This window comes from Epinephelus moara, chromosome 18 (assembly GCF_006386435.1).
Source record: "Epinephelus moara isolate mb chromosome 18, YSFRI_EMoa_1.0, whole genome shotgun sequence".
Lineage (NCBI taxonomy): Eukaryota > Metazoa > Chordata > Actinopteri > Perciformes > Serranidae > Epinephelus > Epinephelus moara.
Genome location: NC_065523.1, coordinates 22,335,801 through 22,355,061, shown reverse-complemented (window position 1 = coordinate 22,355,061; position 19,261 = coordinate 22,335,801). Strand labels below are relative to the sequence as shown.

Here is a 19,261-nt window from a genome sequence, read left to right as displayed (position 1 = left end):
GCAATCGACAAATAGGGCCTACTGACCTATGGCCTGCCAAAAGATGTCGCTGTCTAAGGTTTTATAAAACGCATTGTAGCCGAATGTAATTATTGCTTTAAGGGTCTTTAATAAAAACAGATATACAATGTAACAAAACGTGAGCTGCAGCCCATATTTCCGTAAAATCTGTGTGGCTATTTTACACTAGAGTATTTATGAAATGATTTCCAGGCTTAGGGCATTAAGAAAATGACAGTTTTTATTATAGCAGTAAAAATGCTGGAAACAAAGCCTCCAATCCGACCGAATTGTTGACATCTTCACAACCCGGAAGTTACACCCTACAGTGCAGCAGGTCCAGCCAGCCAATAGAGTAAAAAAAAAACGCCTCCGCCAATGACTCAAGCGAAGGACGGAGGTGAGATTAACAGGGATCGTCGGCAGCAGCGGTCCTGCTAGAATAAAGGGAAATAATCGCAATGGGCAGCACCGACTCAAAATTAAACTTCAGGAAAGCAGTGATTCAGCTGACAACCAAAACACAGGTATATGAGCTTCCAGTACAGCAGAATAAAGGATTACATAGAGAGGTAGTGTGCCGATGAGCGCGCCGGAGAGCATCACCGAGGAGATGAGATAACGCGTTCTGATGTGGGAGCAGAAAACAAACATATCCTAATGTTGCATGCGCGCTTTTCAGCTCATATTCATTTACTTTCCATAATCGAAATGTTTATAATGTGGATGTAGAAAGACTGCATGCACTGTATTCCACATATGTCGTATTTATCATGGGGTATATGATGGTGGATTTTGCGGTGCAGATGGCCACAGACCTTTATTTAGCCTGTGCATGTTCAGTTTTGATGTTAAAATAAATGATGGCGTAGCGAAATCAAATCTGATGACGTAGGTCTGGCAATGACCACGTTTGCAGATGCGGCAGGTGGACTGTGCTCAGAGTGTGTGCCAGATAATGTTTCCTCACTGCTGCTGGAGGAGAGGTTGTGTTTGCATTGCTATTATGTAGGCCATGGATATGCTTTACAATGAAAAACAAATAACCATATATGCATTATGATGAAAACCTGACATTTAAATGCACTGCAAGATCAGTCAGGCCATTTTATTTCAAATGTCACTGACATAAAATGCCCTATTTGAATCAAATACATGTGAACTGAACAGTAAACATATTTTTCCACAGCCAGTGGAAGCCACAGACGATGCCTTCTGGGACCAGTTCTGGGCAGACACCACCACCACGGTCCAGGATGTTTTTGCACTGGTGCCAGCTGCAGAGATAAGAGCTGTTCGAGAGGAGTCCCCCTCCAATTTAGCAACCCTCTGCTATAAGGTACACACTGCATGAAGTGTTAACACATCTGTATACTACAAACTTGTGTATGACATGAGATTCCACAGGGGTGGGGGCACTACATCATGGAACAATGTTTGTCAGAGCCCGTCAGCAAGGCACTGCCTCATGCTCTCAGATGTGGAAATAAGTGAGTCAACTGCCCTTCCTTTCCCTTCGCTTCCCGTCTCTTGGTACCAGCTTCCGTTTGAAGCCGCCTATCAGAAACAAAACAGACATACGGCATACTTAGAGGCCTAATTAAATAAAGAGGAGGAGATGAGAACCCTTGAAGCTGAGCTGATTCAAAGGGGCTTGTTACCTATTTTAGACACAGGCTGCAACATGCTGTTGATTAGATGTAGATAGTGAGTCATTTTCAAACATTAATCTTATCTGTTAAAGGCCCAAAACAACAACATATGTTCTCGTCTAATTGGAAAATTATCTTTATTGTCAAATGTAACAAACTTTAGATAACAAGTGCATTTCCTAGTGTAAATTATATCAAGTATACACAGACTCAATGAGCAATTTATGTGTTGATAAGACGCATGTACTTTTGTTCTCCAAAACAAAATCATTAGTGTCCTGTTGACGGTAACGGAGAAATATTATATTGTAAGAGCATGCTCACTGTAAAGGCTTTTTCAGCCTCATGGAATCATTCAACACTTTGAAATTAAGCATCATTTTTTAATGAAACAAGTCTAATAAGCTGAGATGTTTGTTATGGTTCAGTGCATGTTGACTGGGTAACGCCTCATTAACCAACTTAGAACTAGCAGTAAGAAAATTGTGTAGTTTAGAAAATGGGTTTGTACTCAAAGAAGTAATTTGGAGCACAGCTCATACACAAAGACACGTGGGCTGACTCGAATGCTTCGAAGCTTTGTTCGTTGCCGTGGTGATCAGTGTCCACATCATTACTTGAATGCTCTTTTTTTTACGTATATGCATAACCCAAATATCCCCAAGTGCCCCAAAATGAAGAAATAGTTATCCAACATTATTCATTCTGCATCAACATTAATTATTATTAGGTATTTTCAGACAAACTCTCATCTAACGCCAGTCACCAGCAGTCCTGCAATACTGAAACTGGGACAGTTTGACCACATGTGACAGGCTTACTGACATGCTAGCAAGATGTCGCAAAAGTCCGGCATCTGGAATAGCTACAAAAGATGATCCCCCCAAAGTTGAGTGCCAGATATGCAAAAGGAAACTGGCATATCACAAGTCTACTTCAAACAGCTTAACAGTCTTACAAATTGGTCATAGCTATTATGGCTAATGTGCTACCTGCATGCTAACAAAGCTAACTGTCATGTTATTTTAGCTGCCCTGACTGAAAACCAGTGATCCAAAAAAGTCCGACTTAAGTTAACCCCCTGGCAAAGCTTTGATTTATCGCAGATATTGTTCACTGAAACTTCAATACCTAAAATGGAAGCCCTAAAAGACACATCGTTTAAAGAGGCACCAGTGTTGTCGTTGTAAATTGGATTTTCATAGTTAAAATTAAAAGACTGTATCAAGCTTCTTCTGTGTGAAGTACAGTGTGTCTGGCTCAGCAGATGCCTCCATCCTCACTCTCACGCACCACCCAATAATGTTCCTTGTCTCCTCAGGCTGTGGAGAAGCTGGTGCAGGGTGCAGAGTCTGGTTGCCCCACAGAGAGGGAGAAGCAGGTGATCCTGAACTGCACTCGCATCCTGAGCCGCATCCTTCCCTACATCTTCGAGGACCAGGACTGGAGAGGATTTTTCTGGTCGACGGTGCCCGGCGCTGGGCGGGCGGGGGTGAGTGGGCACAGGAAAGGAAAAAGCACTTGCAAAAAGCATCAAGACAAACCCTTTAATCACTCTTACAACACTTTTCTTTTAAACAAAATGTGCTGCTGTCATTTGCACAGTCGTACTTTGAACAGAAGATGGTGTTTGTTGCTAAAAATATGATCGATCAGTTACAAAAGAATACAATGTTCGTGTCAGGCCTCTCAGATGCTTATTCACTCCAGTGATACAATGAGGTTATCAGCCTGTTCTTTCCATGAGTGCGTGTCCTTCACTCAGCTGATGAGCTAAATCGGTTTCCTCATTCCAGTTGTAAGGATGTGTGGAGCAGGAAATATCACTGAGCCATTTCTGCCAAGCCATGCTCCTCTTCCATTTGACTATTTACACAATATCTTTTAATCAATGCTTGAGAATGATATTCATCACCTAGTTCTAGTCTCATACATGCATATATGTGCATCCTTTCCAGACAGATGAGCTGGATGATGATGACGGAGCTCGACCACTGGCTGAGTCGCTGCTCCTGGCTATCGCCGACCTGCTCTTCTGCCCTGACTTCACTGTGCACAGCCACAGGAGAGGCCCAGTGAGTACTCATCTCTTCACCATCCATCAAAATTATTCAGCACTGACACATTACTTAACATGATCTTTTATGATTGTTAACGATACTTTTCTGAGCACTGTTTCCTTCTTCCTGGTCTAACGTTGCCCAACTAACCTGTCTCTCTAGTTCCTGTGAAGACTAACGTAGTAAGACATCATGACTGACAGAACACTGTCAGTCTCACCAGGAAGAATTCCTCATCTCTAATGAGCAAGAGAGGAATGTTGCACGTCAGTCTGCAGCCTTGTTTTCAGTGAATTCTTTAGGGGTTATAACTTCCATGTAGCATACTATGCTCATTATTTCACCATCAGTTCTGGTACATTTCCTCCCTAAACTGCATCGTGGAGAATGCATTCAGAGAAAGTTCCTAAAGGAAGTTGTCGTGGTCGTTTACTGATAGTGTTAAAGCAGGAAGAGGTGCATAAGTAAATAGAAAAGTAAGACTATGCAAACTGTAGTGATGGAGCCCATGAATGGATTACTGAACAGGCCTATCAGGTACAGGCCCCCCGAGGCTCCAAGTGTCAGGGGCTCAACTGGTTTTTACCTGCAAAATGTCACTCAAATCAACAAGTGCTGACCACAAAGAGACTCAAGATGATTACAAAGAAACACAAAACAACTACAAAGAGACTCAAAATGACCACTACGAGGCACAAAATGGCTAAAAAGAGACTCAAAATGACTATGGAGAGACTCAAAATGACTATGGAGAGACACAAAATGACCACAAAGAGACACAAATGGACCACAAAGAGACACAAAATGACCACAAAGAGACACAAATAGACTACAAAGAGACACTAAATGACCACACAGAGACACAAAATGACCACAAAGAGACACAAATGGACCACAAAGAGACATAAAATTACTACTGAGAGACACAAAATGACCACAAAGTGATACAAAATGACAAAAAATGAGACAAAATGACCCCAAAGACATACAAACAGACCACAGGGAGACACAGAATGATGAATGAAAGTTTCCATTTAACCAAGACAGCATCTTTCCATAACCTGGTTATTTTAGTTCCCTAACCTTAACCGTACCCTAACAATACTTTCTGTGCTGTGCTACATGGTTTTACTATCCCAAAGTAGTGTTAGTTGCCAAAATGTAACTAAATCCTAGCGAGAGGGATCAGAAAACACCCTGGTGTCATTTTAGAATGCAACATTACAGACAATCATTTGCGATGTAATTGAACAAGTCTTTGGAGAAATGTTAATCCTGCACTTTGAATAAAATAATTTGATTTATAAATATTTTTCTGTGATCGCCAGGACTCGGTGGAGAACATGCAGTCTATAGACAGCTGTGAATACATCTGGGAGGCAGGCGTGGGCTTTGCACAGTCCCCCCCTCTCAACTACATCCATGATCTAAATAGGTGAGTCAGCCGGCTGCTTGCAGCTGTGCTTGGCAGCATCTGCAGTAAAAAAAACAAAAAAAAAACACAGGCTTTACTCTCTCGTTTTTACATGGCTGACTTTTTTTCTGTGCACCTCTTTGCTGTTTGTTTTTTTTTCCCCCCGGATTCTCTTCAGGACAGAGCTGCTGAGATTGTTACTAACCTGCTTCTCCGAGGCCATGTACCTGCCTCCTTCATCGGACAACAATGTGCTCAACCCCTGGGTGACGTTCTTCTGCTCCACAGAAAATAGGTAATGGGCAGATCATGTTGGCACATCTACATATATATGGACAAACATTATGTGATGATGTGAGTCCATGCAACTGTCAAGTGATTTTTTTAAATGCCACAAGAAGTAAGTTTGGTTAGGAGAGTCTACATTAATGTGAATAAATAGAAACAGAATTTGGCCATGGCAGAGAATGCAAGAGCTGTTGTTTGACCCAAATAAAACAAAAAACAACAAAAAATATGGTTCATGGTCCACTTACTGGGATTTATTCAGGGGTTTCAACCACATTTAATGGTCTTCATCACAAGTTTAGTTTGCTTGGTTACCACAGAGATTGCTTGGGGCTCAGTTGTCAGTGAGATGTGGATTAAACATCCGAAACAAAAGCTTAAAGGAGCTCTATGTGAGTACAGAGCATTAATATAGCAGGAAATAACTATTTGCTATGTAAAGATATGGTGGTGTAATGGCGTCCTGAGCAGAGAACAAAGTCACACTCTCTCTGTGCTTTCTGAATTACTTCTCTGTCCGTTATCGTGGAAGATGATCCGGCCATGTGTGCATGTAAGTCCACGTGTGTATCCCGCAAGCATGTAAGTAGATGTGTGTATCCCTGCTAGCTTATGGCCAGCACTCTGCACTGCGCTTATACAGCGGTTATTTCTGATATCAGGACGGCTCATCCTGGAAGCATAGCACCCACCCTCTGGTTTCCCGCTGTTAACACTGTTAGCCCTGTCAGCACTGTTGCCGTTGTTTAGAGCTGTTTGCGTTGTTAGCACTGTTAGCTGCTGGTCGCTGGCTCAGCTACCTCCATGTTGAGAGCCATGTGCAGACAACCTCTGAATCATAGATATGCTCTGGATATCATAGAGCTCCTTTAAAAGTGGACCATGGGGTGGATGTATTTCCTAAGTGAGAGTCTTTGTTCTTCCATATTATTTTATATAAATGTAGATATTATGCAAATGCATTTTAATTTATTTGCTGCACCTAACTGCATTCTTTCTGTATTGACTAAAATAGGATCATTCATATTATAGTTTTCATCAAAAAAAAAAATGCACTGGTAAATTCTTGCACATGATTCTCTAACATGGTCTTTATGTCTTTTTCCCTAGACATGCTCTGCCTCTGTTCACCTCCCTGCTGAATGTGGTGTGTGCCTATGATCCAGTGGGCTACGGCATCCCGTACAACCACCTTCTCTTCTCCGACTACCGGGAGCAGCTGGTGGAGCAGGCTGTACAGATCCTCATTGTGACGTTGGAGCACGATGGAGGGGTTCCCCACCGGCCCCCCTCTCCATCCAGCATGGAGGAGCAAGAGGTGCGACACCAAGACAAATCAAGATAATCAGTCCAGTGTGGCATTTGTTTGCTGTCACTCTAATAAATCTCTTCATCTTTGTGCAGTCTACAGGCCCTGAAAATCTGTTTGTGAATTATTTGTCGAGGATTCACAGAGAGGAGGTATGCTATCATTTCTATAAGACACGTGCAGATCTTCCCTGTGGAGTTGTCCAAAGCACACTTTCTGTCTCTCCATCGGCAGGATTTTGACTTTGTGCTGAAGGGCCTCGCTCGTCTGCTGACCAACCCTTTGACACAGACGTACCTGCCTAACTCAACCAAGAAGATCCAGTTCCACCAGGAACTGTTGGTGCTTTTCTGGAAGCTTTGTGACTTCAACAAGGTCAGAACAAAGGACTAGAAGGAAGACTGTCTTTCATTAAGAGTCTGTGCTTTTATTCAACAAAATCTCCTTTGTGTTCCCTTGACAGAAGTTCCTGTTTTTTGTCCTGAAGAGTAGTGACGTGCTGGATATTCTGGTTCCTATACTCTTCTATCTGAATGATGCACGGGCTGATCAGTGTGAGTCTCATCCCGGTGTTGTCCTTGCACCTAACAAGACTCTACAGGTATTTATGTTTATTAACCTCTGATGTGTTTTGTGGCTGCAGCCCGTGTTGGACTCATGCACATCGGTGTGTTCATTTTGCTACTGCTGAGCGGTGAGAGGAACTTTGGCGTGCGCTTGAATAAGCCCTACACCGTCCATGTGCCTATGGACATCCCAGTGTTTACAGGGACTCATGCTGACCTGCTCATAGTGGTGAGTGTTTACTGTGCTGCATCATCGGAAATGTTCTTTATTGCCGCCAAATTGAGACACCGTTAATGCTCACAGCTGTCACTGTGTTTGTTTTGTAGGTGTTTCACAAGATTATCACCACAGGCCACCAGCGTCTCCAGCCTCTGTTCGACTGCCTACTCACTATTGTTGTAAATGGTGAATTGCTTTGGCGCCATCTGTCCGACACACTTTATTTGCAACATCAACTTATTTAAAGTTTTAGCATCTCATTAGAAATAGATGCCACTTAATCAAATAAAAATGTCTGTTACCGTTGCATAATCATCTTCCTAACTTTGCTTTTTTCTGCAGTGTCTCCCTATCTGAAGAGCCTGTCCATGGTGGCAGCCAATAAACTGCTCCACCTGCTGGAGGCCTTCTCCACCAGCTGGTTCCTGTTCTCTGCAGCCCAGAACCATCACCTTGTGTTCTTCCTTCTCGAGGCTTTCAACAATATTATCCAGTATCAGTTTGACGGTAAGAGAAAGCTGACATGTAACAGACGTCTAGGTTTGTATGTATGTCAACAGCTTCCCTTTTTAAAATTTTTGTGTCAAGATATTTTAAGGAACACATCTGTTCATAAAATGCATCTGTCCTGCTTTCTCTCACCTCCAGGAAACTGCAACTTGGTGTACGCCATCATCCGCAAACGCAACGTTTTCCACCAGTTGGCCAACCTGCCCTCTGATCCCGCTTCCATCCAGAAGGCTTTGCAGAGGAAGAGGAAGTCTCCAGATGTTATTTCCCGCACAAGCTCGCAGGAGACTGTATCCATGGAGGGCTCTCATCCTGCTGTGCCGGCAGAGCCTGGTACACTGAAGGCCAGTCTGGTCGCTATTCCAGGTACTGACTCTGTGCTGCTTAGTTGTTACTGATTGTTGAACTGGCTCATTGGTCAACTGGTTACTGTACTATTTATAAAATTACCACCATCTGTTGGCTGTGCAGTGGATGTCTGTCACGTGCACAAACTTACATGTTAGCATAGAATACATTAAGCACCTGACGAGAACTACAACTAAGAGAAATGAGTGTTTAATAATTCAGAATGATCATATTTGTTTTATTAATATTTTTTGGAATATACCATGGGTTAATAAAGGTAAAGTGAACCAGTGGGTTACTTTCTCAAAAAATGCAAGTTTGTGAAAAAATAATTTCAAAGGCAAAAGCTGGTTATTTTATATTTCAAACCAAAAACAGCAGTGCATTAGTCCATCAACTTTTTGACATTTATTTGTTGACCCCAAACCTATTGTTTTCTACCGAACACATAGATAAATAAATAAATAAAATAGAATAAAATAAAATAAAATAAAATAACCAACAATTAAATTAAATTAAATTAAATTAAATTAAATTAAATTAAAGAAAAGAAAAAAATTGTATTTCTGAGGGACTATTTTCAGTTGTGTATTTGTTGCATCAGTGGCTATGTAGAGCAGCAAGAAAGTATATTTAGAATTGGAGCACTGATTGGCTACAGCGCATGCCACATAACTGAAACATCACCAGTTCAAACCCAGCCGGGGACCTACGTTGCATGTCATACGCCCCTCTCTTCCCCTGTTTCCTGTCTTCCTTTTCACTGTAAAAGTGTCAGAGCTAAAATGCCGAAAAAATTCTTACAAATAAAGACAGAGCAGACAGAATAGGGCAGGGTGATATGGAGCGAATCAAATATCAGGATTTTTTTCACCAAATACCTTGATATGAATGTTACTGCAATATTTTAGGCATGATTACTGGTGCATTTTTTTATAAATATTCATCAGTAATGGTGGTATAATGACTAAATGGATAAAGGCAAATAATGAGAACAGCTAGAACAGTCTGGGGAGTTCAGAAAAATTAAAACACATCACTGTAATGCAGTCTTTTAAACCAGAAAAAAAGGCAACACTCGCAATATTAGTATATCCAAAATCCAAAAGGCATCAAATTATCATTATTTTTATGGACAAAAATTGAGCTCTATGGTACAGAGGAATAAGCCGTATCAGTTGACAATACTTGTAACTAGGATAATTCTATTCTTGTTTCTGGTCTGTTCATGGGATTTGTTGACATTACGAAAAACAGACCATCAGCAGACCTATCCTTCAAGTGACTGGTTTCCTGTGATTCATGGTGTCCTGCAGGTATCGATAAACTGACTGAGAAGTCCCAGGTGTCAGAGGATGGCACTATGGTGTCAGTTCCAAAGACAGACCCTTCACAAGCAGTCCACTCAGACCAAAGCGCAGTCGCCGGGACCAGCGACACAGAGTCAAACTCAGGCCGAGACAATGAAGTAAGTGTGTGTGGTTGAGTGTGTGTATTTGTATAAAACCATATGCATGTTAGTAACTTTATTTCTTCACATTATCAGGATGTTTTTTACACTGAAGCAGAGATGGAAAGAAGACGTTTGTCAAGTGCGTCTTCAACATCGTTTTGGGCACCCACACCAGAATGGGTCAGTAGCGTCTTTTACCCTAAGCCTCTCTTATGTTGGCAGAATGTGTAACTGATGTGGATTTTCTGTCCCAGGTCCTCTCCTGGAAGTGTAAACTACCCCTTCAGACTATCATGCGACTTCTACAAGTGCTAGTCCCTCAGGTGGAGAAGATCTGCATCGACAAGTATGTATTCCTTTTTGCTCAGCATATAAAGTCATATATTGGCTGTGATTCCTCTGATATATCACCAAATGTTTCACTGCAGGGGTTTGACAGATGAATCAGAGATCTTGAAGTTTCTCCAGCACGGCACATTAGTGGGCCTGCTGCCAGTTCCTCACCCCATCCTCATCCGAAAGTATCAGGCCAACGCAGGCACGGCCATGTGGTTTCGCACCTACATGTGGGGTGTCGTGTATTTGCGGTGAGTCAGCCACGAGAGAGCTGAGGATTATGCAAACAGTCGTCTGTCCGCACTTACTAACATCTTACTCTGTTTTTACAGCAACGTGGACCCTCCTATCTGGTATGACACTGATGTTCGCCTTTTTGAGATTCAGAGGATGTAGGCAGGAAAATGGGACTGTTCAGTTCCGGCGTTCCTCCTCCCTTCAGTATCTGCTGGTTTCCCGGTAAACCTCACTGTGTTTAACTTGCCTCTGTAACCATCACAATGCGTACACCACCGACTTGGGTAGGAGAGTCATTCAGACAGGTGAGGTAGAGATACCTCTCGGATTAAGATGGGAGATGATAGAATTATCAACATTGTCCATAAACACTCGTGTTTGTACATTTCTTGAGACCTCAAGACCAGAGAATGTGTGAAATGTTTCCTGAAGGCCGAGGCTCTTTCCTTGACGGCATCGAAGTGAAGCGAGGAAATACTGTTAGACTTGGCAGCCAGACTTGTTATAGAAGATGTGATGCTCTCCAACAGAGGCTTGTAACATTATCCTGGACGGCACAATATTGGTGTTTCACATTATTTGTCGTACTTGCCAATGCTTTCACGTGCACTCTTTATGAGTTGTCTGTTATTATGGTTGTAGTTTACGTGACAGTGTAACTTTACAGGATTTTGGAGACAATACTACAGATTGTATGTTTTTATGTTTATGACCAGGTTAAAGTTTGGATCTGGCTGGCTATGCTTACAATGCTTGATGTTTGAAAATTGTATTTTACGTAAATTATCCTGAAAATATATATTGATATGCATCTGTGAATTCTGTGTTGGTTGCATTACTGAACTCTAAAACTCTTTCAAGCAACATATGTGCAAAGTGTCATGAGTTAGTCTTTGTGCAGCATGTAGATAAAGTTATAGTTAACTAAAATAAAAAATAAAATTAGGTGTAAAAAACATTTTAGTTAACTTAAATAAAAACTAGACATTAGAAAAAAAACATAGTCCTAGACAAATAAGTCCCATATTATAATTTATTAAAAAAAAAACTAACTGAAACTAAATTTAATTGAAACAAAAATTAAATTAAAAAAAAAAAAATGAATTAGATATACCAAACTGTAATACCTGTGTGGATCCTGGATGTAACTATAAGTCAAGATCAATCAACATGTATTATCAGTATCCACTGCGTGTGTTATTGGGAGGTATTTTACTTTGCCCACTCCTCTATGTATCATGTCATTTAAAGAGAAAGCTGCCCCTTACACTATGACCACTAGATGGCACTATGTCCCCGTGCAGCAGGCAAGGAGCACAGTTATAGTGACACAATTAAAAACATAAAACCTTTATTGCAGTGGTATACAAATACCTTTTTTTATTTTATTTTTGTGAGCATCCAATTTGCTTATGTGCTTTTTTTTAAAAAAAAAAAAAAAAAAAAAATACTATTATTTTTGTAATGGTTGATCATCAATATGGGATTCCAGAGGGGTTGCAAGAGGGTGCATTGGTTTGCACCATTAGGTTTCGGCTTTGAACCTCCCGGCCTGCTGGGGCCCTTCCGTTTGGAGTTTCTCCCCATGTCAGTGTGGGTTTTCTTCATTTTCTCCAGCTTCCTCAAACAGTCCAGCAACATGCAGGTTAGGTCAATTAGGGGCTCTCAATTGCCCATAGGTGTGAATGTGACCATGAATGGTTGCCTGTCTCTATATGTCAGCCCTGTGATAGTCTGGCGACCTGTCCAACATGTACCCCGCATCTCGCCCAACATCAATTGGAATTGGCTCCAGCCCCCCCATTTAAAGAAAATTACTTTCCATTACTTAATTGACTAATTAGTTTGATGACCGATAAAATTTCATGATCCCAAATAAGCACACAAGTATATGAGATTACCTTCAGTGTTCAGCACCTCAATAAACACACAATTTACTTGATAAAAATGAATACGTGGGAATTTAAAGTAATACACAGCATTTCCTTTTTCTTTTAAGTTAAAATTTATCATTTATATCAAGTTCAATTTAAACATTTAAAAGATGAACACCACATAAATTAAGAATTCCAAAGTTAATTTCATGGCCTATGAAAGTTCAATCAGTATTTGTGAACATGAGCTACTCTCTCCCAAAGCCAGAAACCAGAGTGTCTCAAACTTGTGATGTCATAGGGTGTAAAATCTGGAGCTGCTCTAGACTGATTTTGTGGATCCACAGAATATTTGATTGTCTTCTTTACACTCAAATTAGCTTTATTATCCTGTTGTGTTCTCACTTCTGAAACGGAAAATGTACCCATTTACTCACAACACTCCCCTGGAGCTCCCCTAAAGCAGTTTTCTCCCTTTATCGTCTATGGAGCAGTTCCAGACTTCACACCCTATGACATCACACATTTGAGTTTTAGCTCTCCAGTTTAAAAAAAAAAAAAAAAAAAAAAAAGGACAGAGTTGTTCATGTTTACTAATATTTTTGGACTGTCTTAGACCAGAGGACTAGCATGTATGAATTAATAAATAAAATCGACCATTACAAAGTTTCTCTCCATACTCAAAAATAAGTCTAAGAAATTAAGTACACCTCAAACAGGCTGGCAACAGAGTGCATGCGGTAGAAGATTCCAAAAGGAAGTCCAATATTCACGATGGCCGCCCACATTGCGAAATTGTAGAACCTTATCTCGATGTGATGATCGAACTGGGGACGAGCACCGAAGGCGGGCATGATCCACAGCTGTCAATACAGAGAGAGAACAAGTAGGTCACATTAAACATCAGTTTGTTGCAATTATATTTAACAATGGAGAATAAAAGAATAGAACCATAAATACAACTCACAATAACGTTAGCAAACAGAAGAAAGGCACAGACTTCCTTCAGTACTCTTCTCTTCCAACTTGGCTTATCAAGGCTTGTCAGGGCGTAGCTGGATTTACTTTTCTCCTCAACAATGTCCATGTCTGAGTGTTCCTGGAGAGCGTGAGCGTTTGTGTGCAGAGCCGCTTCCTGCATCACGTGGAAGGGCTCCCGATGGAGGCCCTCGATGATGAAGTAGTTCTGCAGGCCGAGCTGGAGCACCGTCAGCACGGCCCAGGACAGGTTCAGGGCGTTCAGGTACCCTCTGGCTCCCGTCGCCACCACGGCCACGATGGTAAAATAGCTGATGATAAACTGTCCCATGGAGGCTCCCACCAGCAGCCCCACATCCAGGCTGTGAGACGGGCTTTCCTTCAATGTGTGCTCCCTGTGGTCCAGCCGGTAGATGATGCAACCGATCACAGTGGACACACACATCAGGCTCACTATCACTATATTCATGATGAAATGAATCAGCAGGGCCCTGTTTCTATTCTTCCCGTCCTCTTGCAGTACATCCACCTCATACAATATGAATGTTACAAGGCCTGCCACCACCAGGAGCATTCCCATTACGGGTCCTAAACACAAATCCTTTGGACGGAACTTAATGCTGTGGTGACTGTGATCGTCCACCAGCCGACCAACATTTTTCCACATGACGTAGGCCATAGCTGAAGCAAAGAGACTGTACTCTATGTTGAAGGGGTACAGGTAGTAGAAGGCCTCTTTGAAGGTGTCGCACGCTGAGTGACTGCATTTACACTTTTTACCACCATAGCTGTCTGAAATGGAAAGATTTCAGTTATTGTTCCTCCGTATGACACCATGAATGGATCTGACTAGTGTTAAATAAAGTATGCTTTAATACCTCTGTACATCTTGTGTGAGACACTGACATTTAGACCAGGAATCTCAGTTTGGTGAATCGATTCCTCGGTCACAGCAGCCATCCACACCACAAGGTTAGTTGAAAGCGTCACAGTAAGCCCACACCTGGAAGAAGGGAAAGGTGAGTGTCATGCAAGATCGAAGGTTGGTTCTCTGGTGAGTAAAGAAAATAACTTACCTTGTAAAATTTGTGTGTAGCTGCACACAGTCCTTTGCATGAACCCAGAGGAAGTATGTCTAAAACAAACGGGTTTTGATAAGTTTCACAATAATTGAAAGTGTAAGTAAGGCTGCATGTGCTTGTTCTTGAAATGCAATAACCTGGACAAACAGGAATACAGCTTGGACAACGGGAAATGCGACTTTAACAGCAGAATCACAGTGAAGGTAGCCCACATAGGTGGCTATCTTGAAGACGTCCATGAGGAGACTGAGAAGCCCAAACAGCAGAAGTCCAGCTGAAATGCAAACATTTAAGTGATCAACCCTTGAAATAACTTATCGAAAACAAAGACCAAGCAAGTCAGAGGTACTCACCTTGGAGCCACACAGGCCCTGCGTGGCTGTCTTTGAACGAGATTGCTTGATCCTTTTTGGAGGTGAAGACTGTGTAAAACAGCATCCACAGCATCGTGAGGAGGAGGAGAATGATGAGGAAGATTTGCCTGTGCACAGCAGTAATGGCCACGCTGTTGAAGGCGCTGCCGCTGACTAGAGCGCAGCCCAGGATCAGGATGTTGATGCAGATGATGCCAGACAGGAGCCATCCACCACCATGGTGGGCCCTCTCCATCATTGTCTCCACATGGTGAACGCTGTCGCTAACAACCTCCACACCAGAGGAAGGGCTGGTCAAATGTTGGATGTTGTCCATCTCAGCTGCTGTCTCAATGTTGGACGGATGGGCCTCCACAACATCATTTCGCCTTTTTCTACAAAGTATACAAGTCAAAGTGCGTCTCAGAGTAATAGCAATAATCCCATGATATTGTGGGCGTAGAGAAGGTCTCAAAAATACTCACTGGAGTGTTACCATACATAGGCAGCAGTCTACAGTCTGTTTCAGCATAATAAGTACACATGCACACAATTCAATCTATTGAAAATTTCTTGAAATTGCATCCACTCTCTCCCTCATTAAAAAAAACTCCAGAATCCATGAAAATGCGAGTTCATCTCAGGGCACAAGATGTTTCCTACTACTCCCATTGAAATCATGACCCAGTTACTCAAGATAATGTAGACAGACCTTGTTGTGGGCAGTTTCATGTAGGAACTATTTTCTTTCTACCAAACTACACCCACCAACCATATCACTGCGCATCATTTGTCTAGGAAAGCTACCATGACTTCTGCCCTGTAGACCAACATTGTTGTTTGTTTTGTCAGCTGACAGTTAAGTAGTTGTTGCTGCTGCTGGCTGGCCGATTACACTCCATTTAATCAGCATTCCTTGCCTTTACCACTACCTGTTAAGTGGTGCATCAGTGGTGCACTGAAATGGCGCAGACACAGTTCCTACATGAAACTGCTCACAACAGCAATGATTGATCATGATTTCTGTAAAGAGACATTGCTGTTGAGTTTTTCATATGTATTTTTTTGGATGCTTTGAGCACCACAAGCCAAGTGCCATCTAGTTCCATTATAACCAAGAGAAGGCAGACATCTCTATGGCCGATATCTCCAACACTGGGCAACTCACACCAAAATAATTCAGACTGATAAATAGCACTACAAGCAAGAGTAAAAATATGTACTTTTGATTTTATGGTGAACTGTCCCTTTAACACTGTAGTTTAAGTAATAAAGCCCTGCAGTCTTAAATGGTAGCAAAGAGCAAAGTTGATTTAAAAAAAGTGTAACAAAAATCCTCCTCATTGTAAATGCATCACCACAAATTTACCTCGAGAAATGTTTGATGCGGGTCCGGAACAGCTGTTCAGCGATAGTTTTCATGGTGTTGCGACCAAACGGAGATTGTACGTCACAAAACAAAAATCAGAGGCAAGTCTCAGGAGCGTTGGACCTGTCTTTATCGTGTCTAAAGATGAACTGTATAGGTAGTTTAAATACAGAGAGTTTGAAATCATTAAGTGGACATGCGTTCCTCTTTCTGCAGGACATACAGCTCGCGCACCTCAAGGTGCAGTAATTGGAGAAAGAGACAGGTGTAATTAGTTTCATCTGATTAATTACTCTCACGTCTTGCCCCGCGGCCACAGGGCTCATCCAACACCTTCAAGTGCCGCTCCTATCGTCATGTCCATGTCAATTCCCGTCATGCCACGCATTTTATTGCTATTCCATATAAACACACTGCTTATCTCTAATAACATGCAACTGTGGCACAGGTGAGAGACAGCCTCAGGGGACAGCCAGGTTCAGTGAGGGCGTGTGTATGTTTTTATTTTGTCATGCATAATCCTGGTACCTGTGCCAGAAAGCAGGATTAGGGTTTTATTTGCTGAGTGCAACGCTGCTGACTCATCACATTTAAAAACCCAAGACATAACTTAGAAATACAGCTAAGCAGTTTGCTTCCTAATTCTATGAAGCTGTTACAAAAACAATAGGTGGGGCAACACATTTCATAAACACTAATTTAATTAATAAACTTGGTCCTAAAGGTCTTAAAGGAATTTTTAAAGTTGTTAAATTCATTTTTATATCTGTAATTTAATTAGTTTGCATATTTGGATGAATTACTGAATAGGCCTACCACGCACAGGCCCATGGGCTCCAAGTGTGCCACCTGAAAAATGTCACTCAAATTAACATGTGCTGACCAGCAAGAGACTCAAAGTGACCTAAAAGACACACAAAAAGACGACAAAGAGATGCAAGGGAGCTGCCAAGTGACACAAATTTACTATAAATAGGGCAAACACTACCTAAAAAACACAAAAAATGATCACGAAGTAACAAAACAACCACCAGGAGACCCAAAATGACAACAAGGAAACACACAACAACCAAAAAAGACACAAAATGACTTGAAAGAGACATGAAACGACATCAAAGAGACACAAAATGACTACGAATAGACAAAAAATGACCTCGATGAGCCGAAAAATGGGTACAAAGAAACATAAACCAACCACAAGGAGACACAAAATCACCACAGGCAGATGCAAAACAACCAGAAGACACAAAATGATTTCAAAGAGATTCACAAAGAGGTGCAAAACAGAAAAAAAAAGAGAGCTGGCGGGGCCCTCTGCATATCTGTGCCCTGGGGCCTATTGTTTTACAATCCACACATGCTGGTTCAAGATATTCTGGTGACAGACAAAGTAAAAAAAAAAAAAAAAAAGGGAGAGAAAAAACAGGTACAGCAGGTTGGTTGTTGCAGAAAATGTAAATCTTTTACAGGTCACCTGCTTGAGCTGACTGATGTGGTGCAGAGCTCATCAACTTTACTGGTGAGCTGTGTGCACTCATGTGTTAGTCACAAGGTTGGAAACAAAGGTCACCTAATGTTCTGTCAGTCCATCACAAACATTCAGGATGCCCAAAGCACCAGGCATGCTCCTTCTCTTCTTCTGTCTTGTTGGGGCAGTGGATGCCCTGCACAAACAGTGGATTCCTGACACCAACTATGAGAATAAGACCAACTGGGACAAAGGAGCTGTTCCCTGTGGCAATGACAGAGTTCAGTTTCCGGCCCAGAGGAAAGTGTCAGTGTTTGTGAACACCATGCATGCCGTGCAGGAGATGTGGCTGCCAGTTGATGGAGAGTTCATCCTCAATTCAGGAGCTGGATTTTATGTTGTGAGTGGACAAGATCCAGGCTGCGGAGCAGGTGTCGTGACCCAGTTCAAAGATTCAGAGTCTCTTCAGTGGTTTAACCCAGCTCTCTGGCAGGCAGCTGCAACTCTGGATGACCTGCAGAGAGGAAAGGTATTGTTCTCAGTCCACGAGGAGAGTGTCCCTTGCCAGTATGATGATGTGGTTTTTAAAGAGCACTCCTCTTTCAGGGTGGACACCAGCTCACATCAGTCTAGCATTCCTGTCAAATCTGTGTCTGTGCTGGGGAAGAAGTTTGAGGGCAATTCTGAGTTCTCTCAGTACCTCAGCTCACGCTCTGGTCAGCTGCAGTTTCACGGATCCTCTGCCGTCACTGTTGGGAACCCAGAGTGTGGGGATCCTACTGGCTGTGACTGTGGGAATTCTGCAAACCATCAGCAGATCTGTAGCACTGTAACGTGTGCCTCTCTGAGCTGTGAGAAGCCTCTCCTCCCTGTGGGACACTGCTGTGATATGTGCGGTGCCATTGTCACAATCCGCTATGCTGCCGGTTTCAACCTGGAGACTTACAGGCAACGAATCCATCACCTTTTCCTCACCCTGCCACAGTACAAATCCCTTCAGCTTGGCATGTCTAAAGTCTTCAAGTCACAGCGGTTGATGGGGATCGTCCCTTTTGGTGCCTCACCTGAGATCCAGGTGGTTATCGTGGATGGAGAGAAGGGAATACAGTCGGAGGGTCTGGCCAAGGACATACTGAAGGATGTCAGTTCTCATGGCTCCAACCTGGGAATCACTGAGGCTAAATTTCAAGCCTCCACTGGGGGCAGCACTGGTCCCCCTGGAGGCATTGTTGGGATGTGGGTTGGAATAGTGTTTGGAGTTTTGATTCTGATTACACTCATCACTATCATGGTTGTGCTGATTCAAAGGGGAGTTCTTCGCATGCCATCATCGCTGCCATTATCGCTGCCATCTCTGAGCAGCCTCAGGCGAAGAAGCGATGTTGGAGAACTCGGTGGGCCTCTTGACCACGGCTTTGATAATCCTATTTTTGACAGGCCCAACATGCTGCCTGATATTCCCGGTGTGTATGGGACTGAAACAAATCGTTCGATTTCCATGACTCAGACAGGTGTGCACTTTGTAAATCCAGTTTATGATGAGAACGAAACAGATTTTAATGCCTGAAGTTGACTGAAGTGAACTTTACGGATGTTAATGATTATCAGAGTTATTAACTTGATGATTTTACAGACCCTTCGTAGACAATAAATCCTCTTATAGGTTTATAATGGATCTGTAAGACAAATAAAACATTTGTGGGCATAAAACTGTGTACTTTTTTCCACATTCATATCACACTCA

The 19,261-nt window shown here is 42.3% G+C and overlaps 3 protein-coding genes across 4 annotated transcripts; 2 read left to right on the top strand and 1 right to left on the bottom strand.

The window, feature by feature from the left end:
* Window positions 1–383: 383 nt before the first annotated feature.
* On the top strand, window positions 384–11,210 carry hid1a (HID1 domain containing a). Its single transcript, XM_050070092.1, has 19 exons — window positions 384–527; window positions 1,190–1,339; window positions 2,974–3,144; window positions 3,611–3,727; window positions 5,041–5,147; window positions 5,305–5,421; window positions 6,525–6,732; window positions 6,819–6,875; window positions 6,958–7,098; window positions 7,187–7,277; window positions 7,367–7,518; window positions 7,617–7,695; window positions 7,852–8,016; window positions 8,158–8,385; window positions 9,684–9,835; window positions 9,914–10,000; window positions 10,075–10,166; window positions 10,249–10,407; window positions 10,489–11,210. Exons 1-19 carry the CDS (start codon window positions 462–464, stop codon window positions 10,550–10,552), a joined length of 2,403 nt encoding a protein of 800 aa, XP_049926049.1. The 5' UTR covers window positions 384–461; the 3' UTR covers window positions 10,553–11,210.
* Window positions 11,211–11,621: 411 nt separating this feature from the next.
* On the bottom strand, window positions 11,622–16,958 carry otop2 (otopetrin 2). 2 transcript variants are annotated; one of them, XM_050069695.1, is made up of 7 exons: window positions 16,866–16,958; window positions 14,681–15,075; window positions 14,465–14,601; window positions 14,322–14,380; window positions 14,124–14,248; window positions 13,235–14,037; window positions 11,622–13,130 (listed from the first exon to the last, which is right to left on the bottom strand). In XM_050069695.1, exons 2-7 carry the CDS (start codon window positions 15,015–15,017, stop codon window positions 12,960–12,962), a joined length of 1,632 nt encoding a protein of 543 aa, XP_049925652.1. In that variant the 5' UTR covers window positions 15,018–15,075; window positions 16,866–16,958; the 3' UTR covers window positions 11,622–12,959. The 2 variants fall into 2 exon arrangements, with proteins under 2 accessions (XP_049925652.1, XP_049925651.1); XM_050069694.1 differs by lacking the exon at window positions 16,866–16,958 and adding an exon at window positions 16,050–16,690.
* A 64-nt stretch (window positions 16,959–17,022) lies between these two features.
* Window positions 17,023–19,227, top strand: amn (amnion associated transmembrane protein). The gene has a single exon (XM_050069697.1). It carries the CDS (start codon window positions 17,654–17,656, stop codon window positions 19,082–19,084), a length of 1,431 nt encoding a protein of 476 aa, XP_049925654.1. The 5' UTR covers window positions 17,023–17,653; the 3' UTR covers window positions 19,085–19,227.
* The last annotated feature ends 34 nt before the right edge of the window (window positions 19,228–19,261 follow it).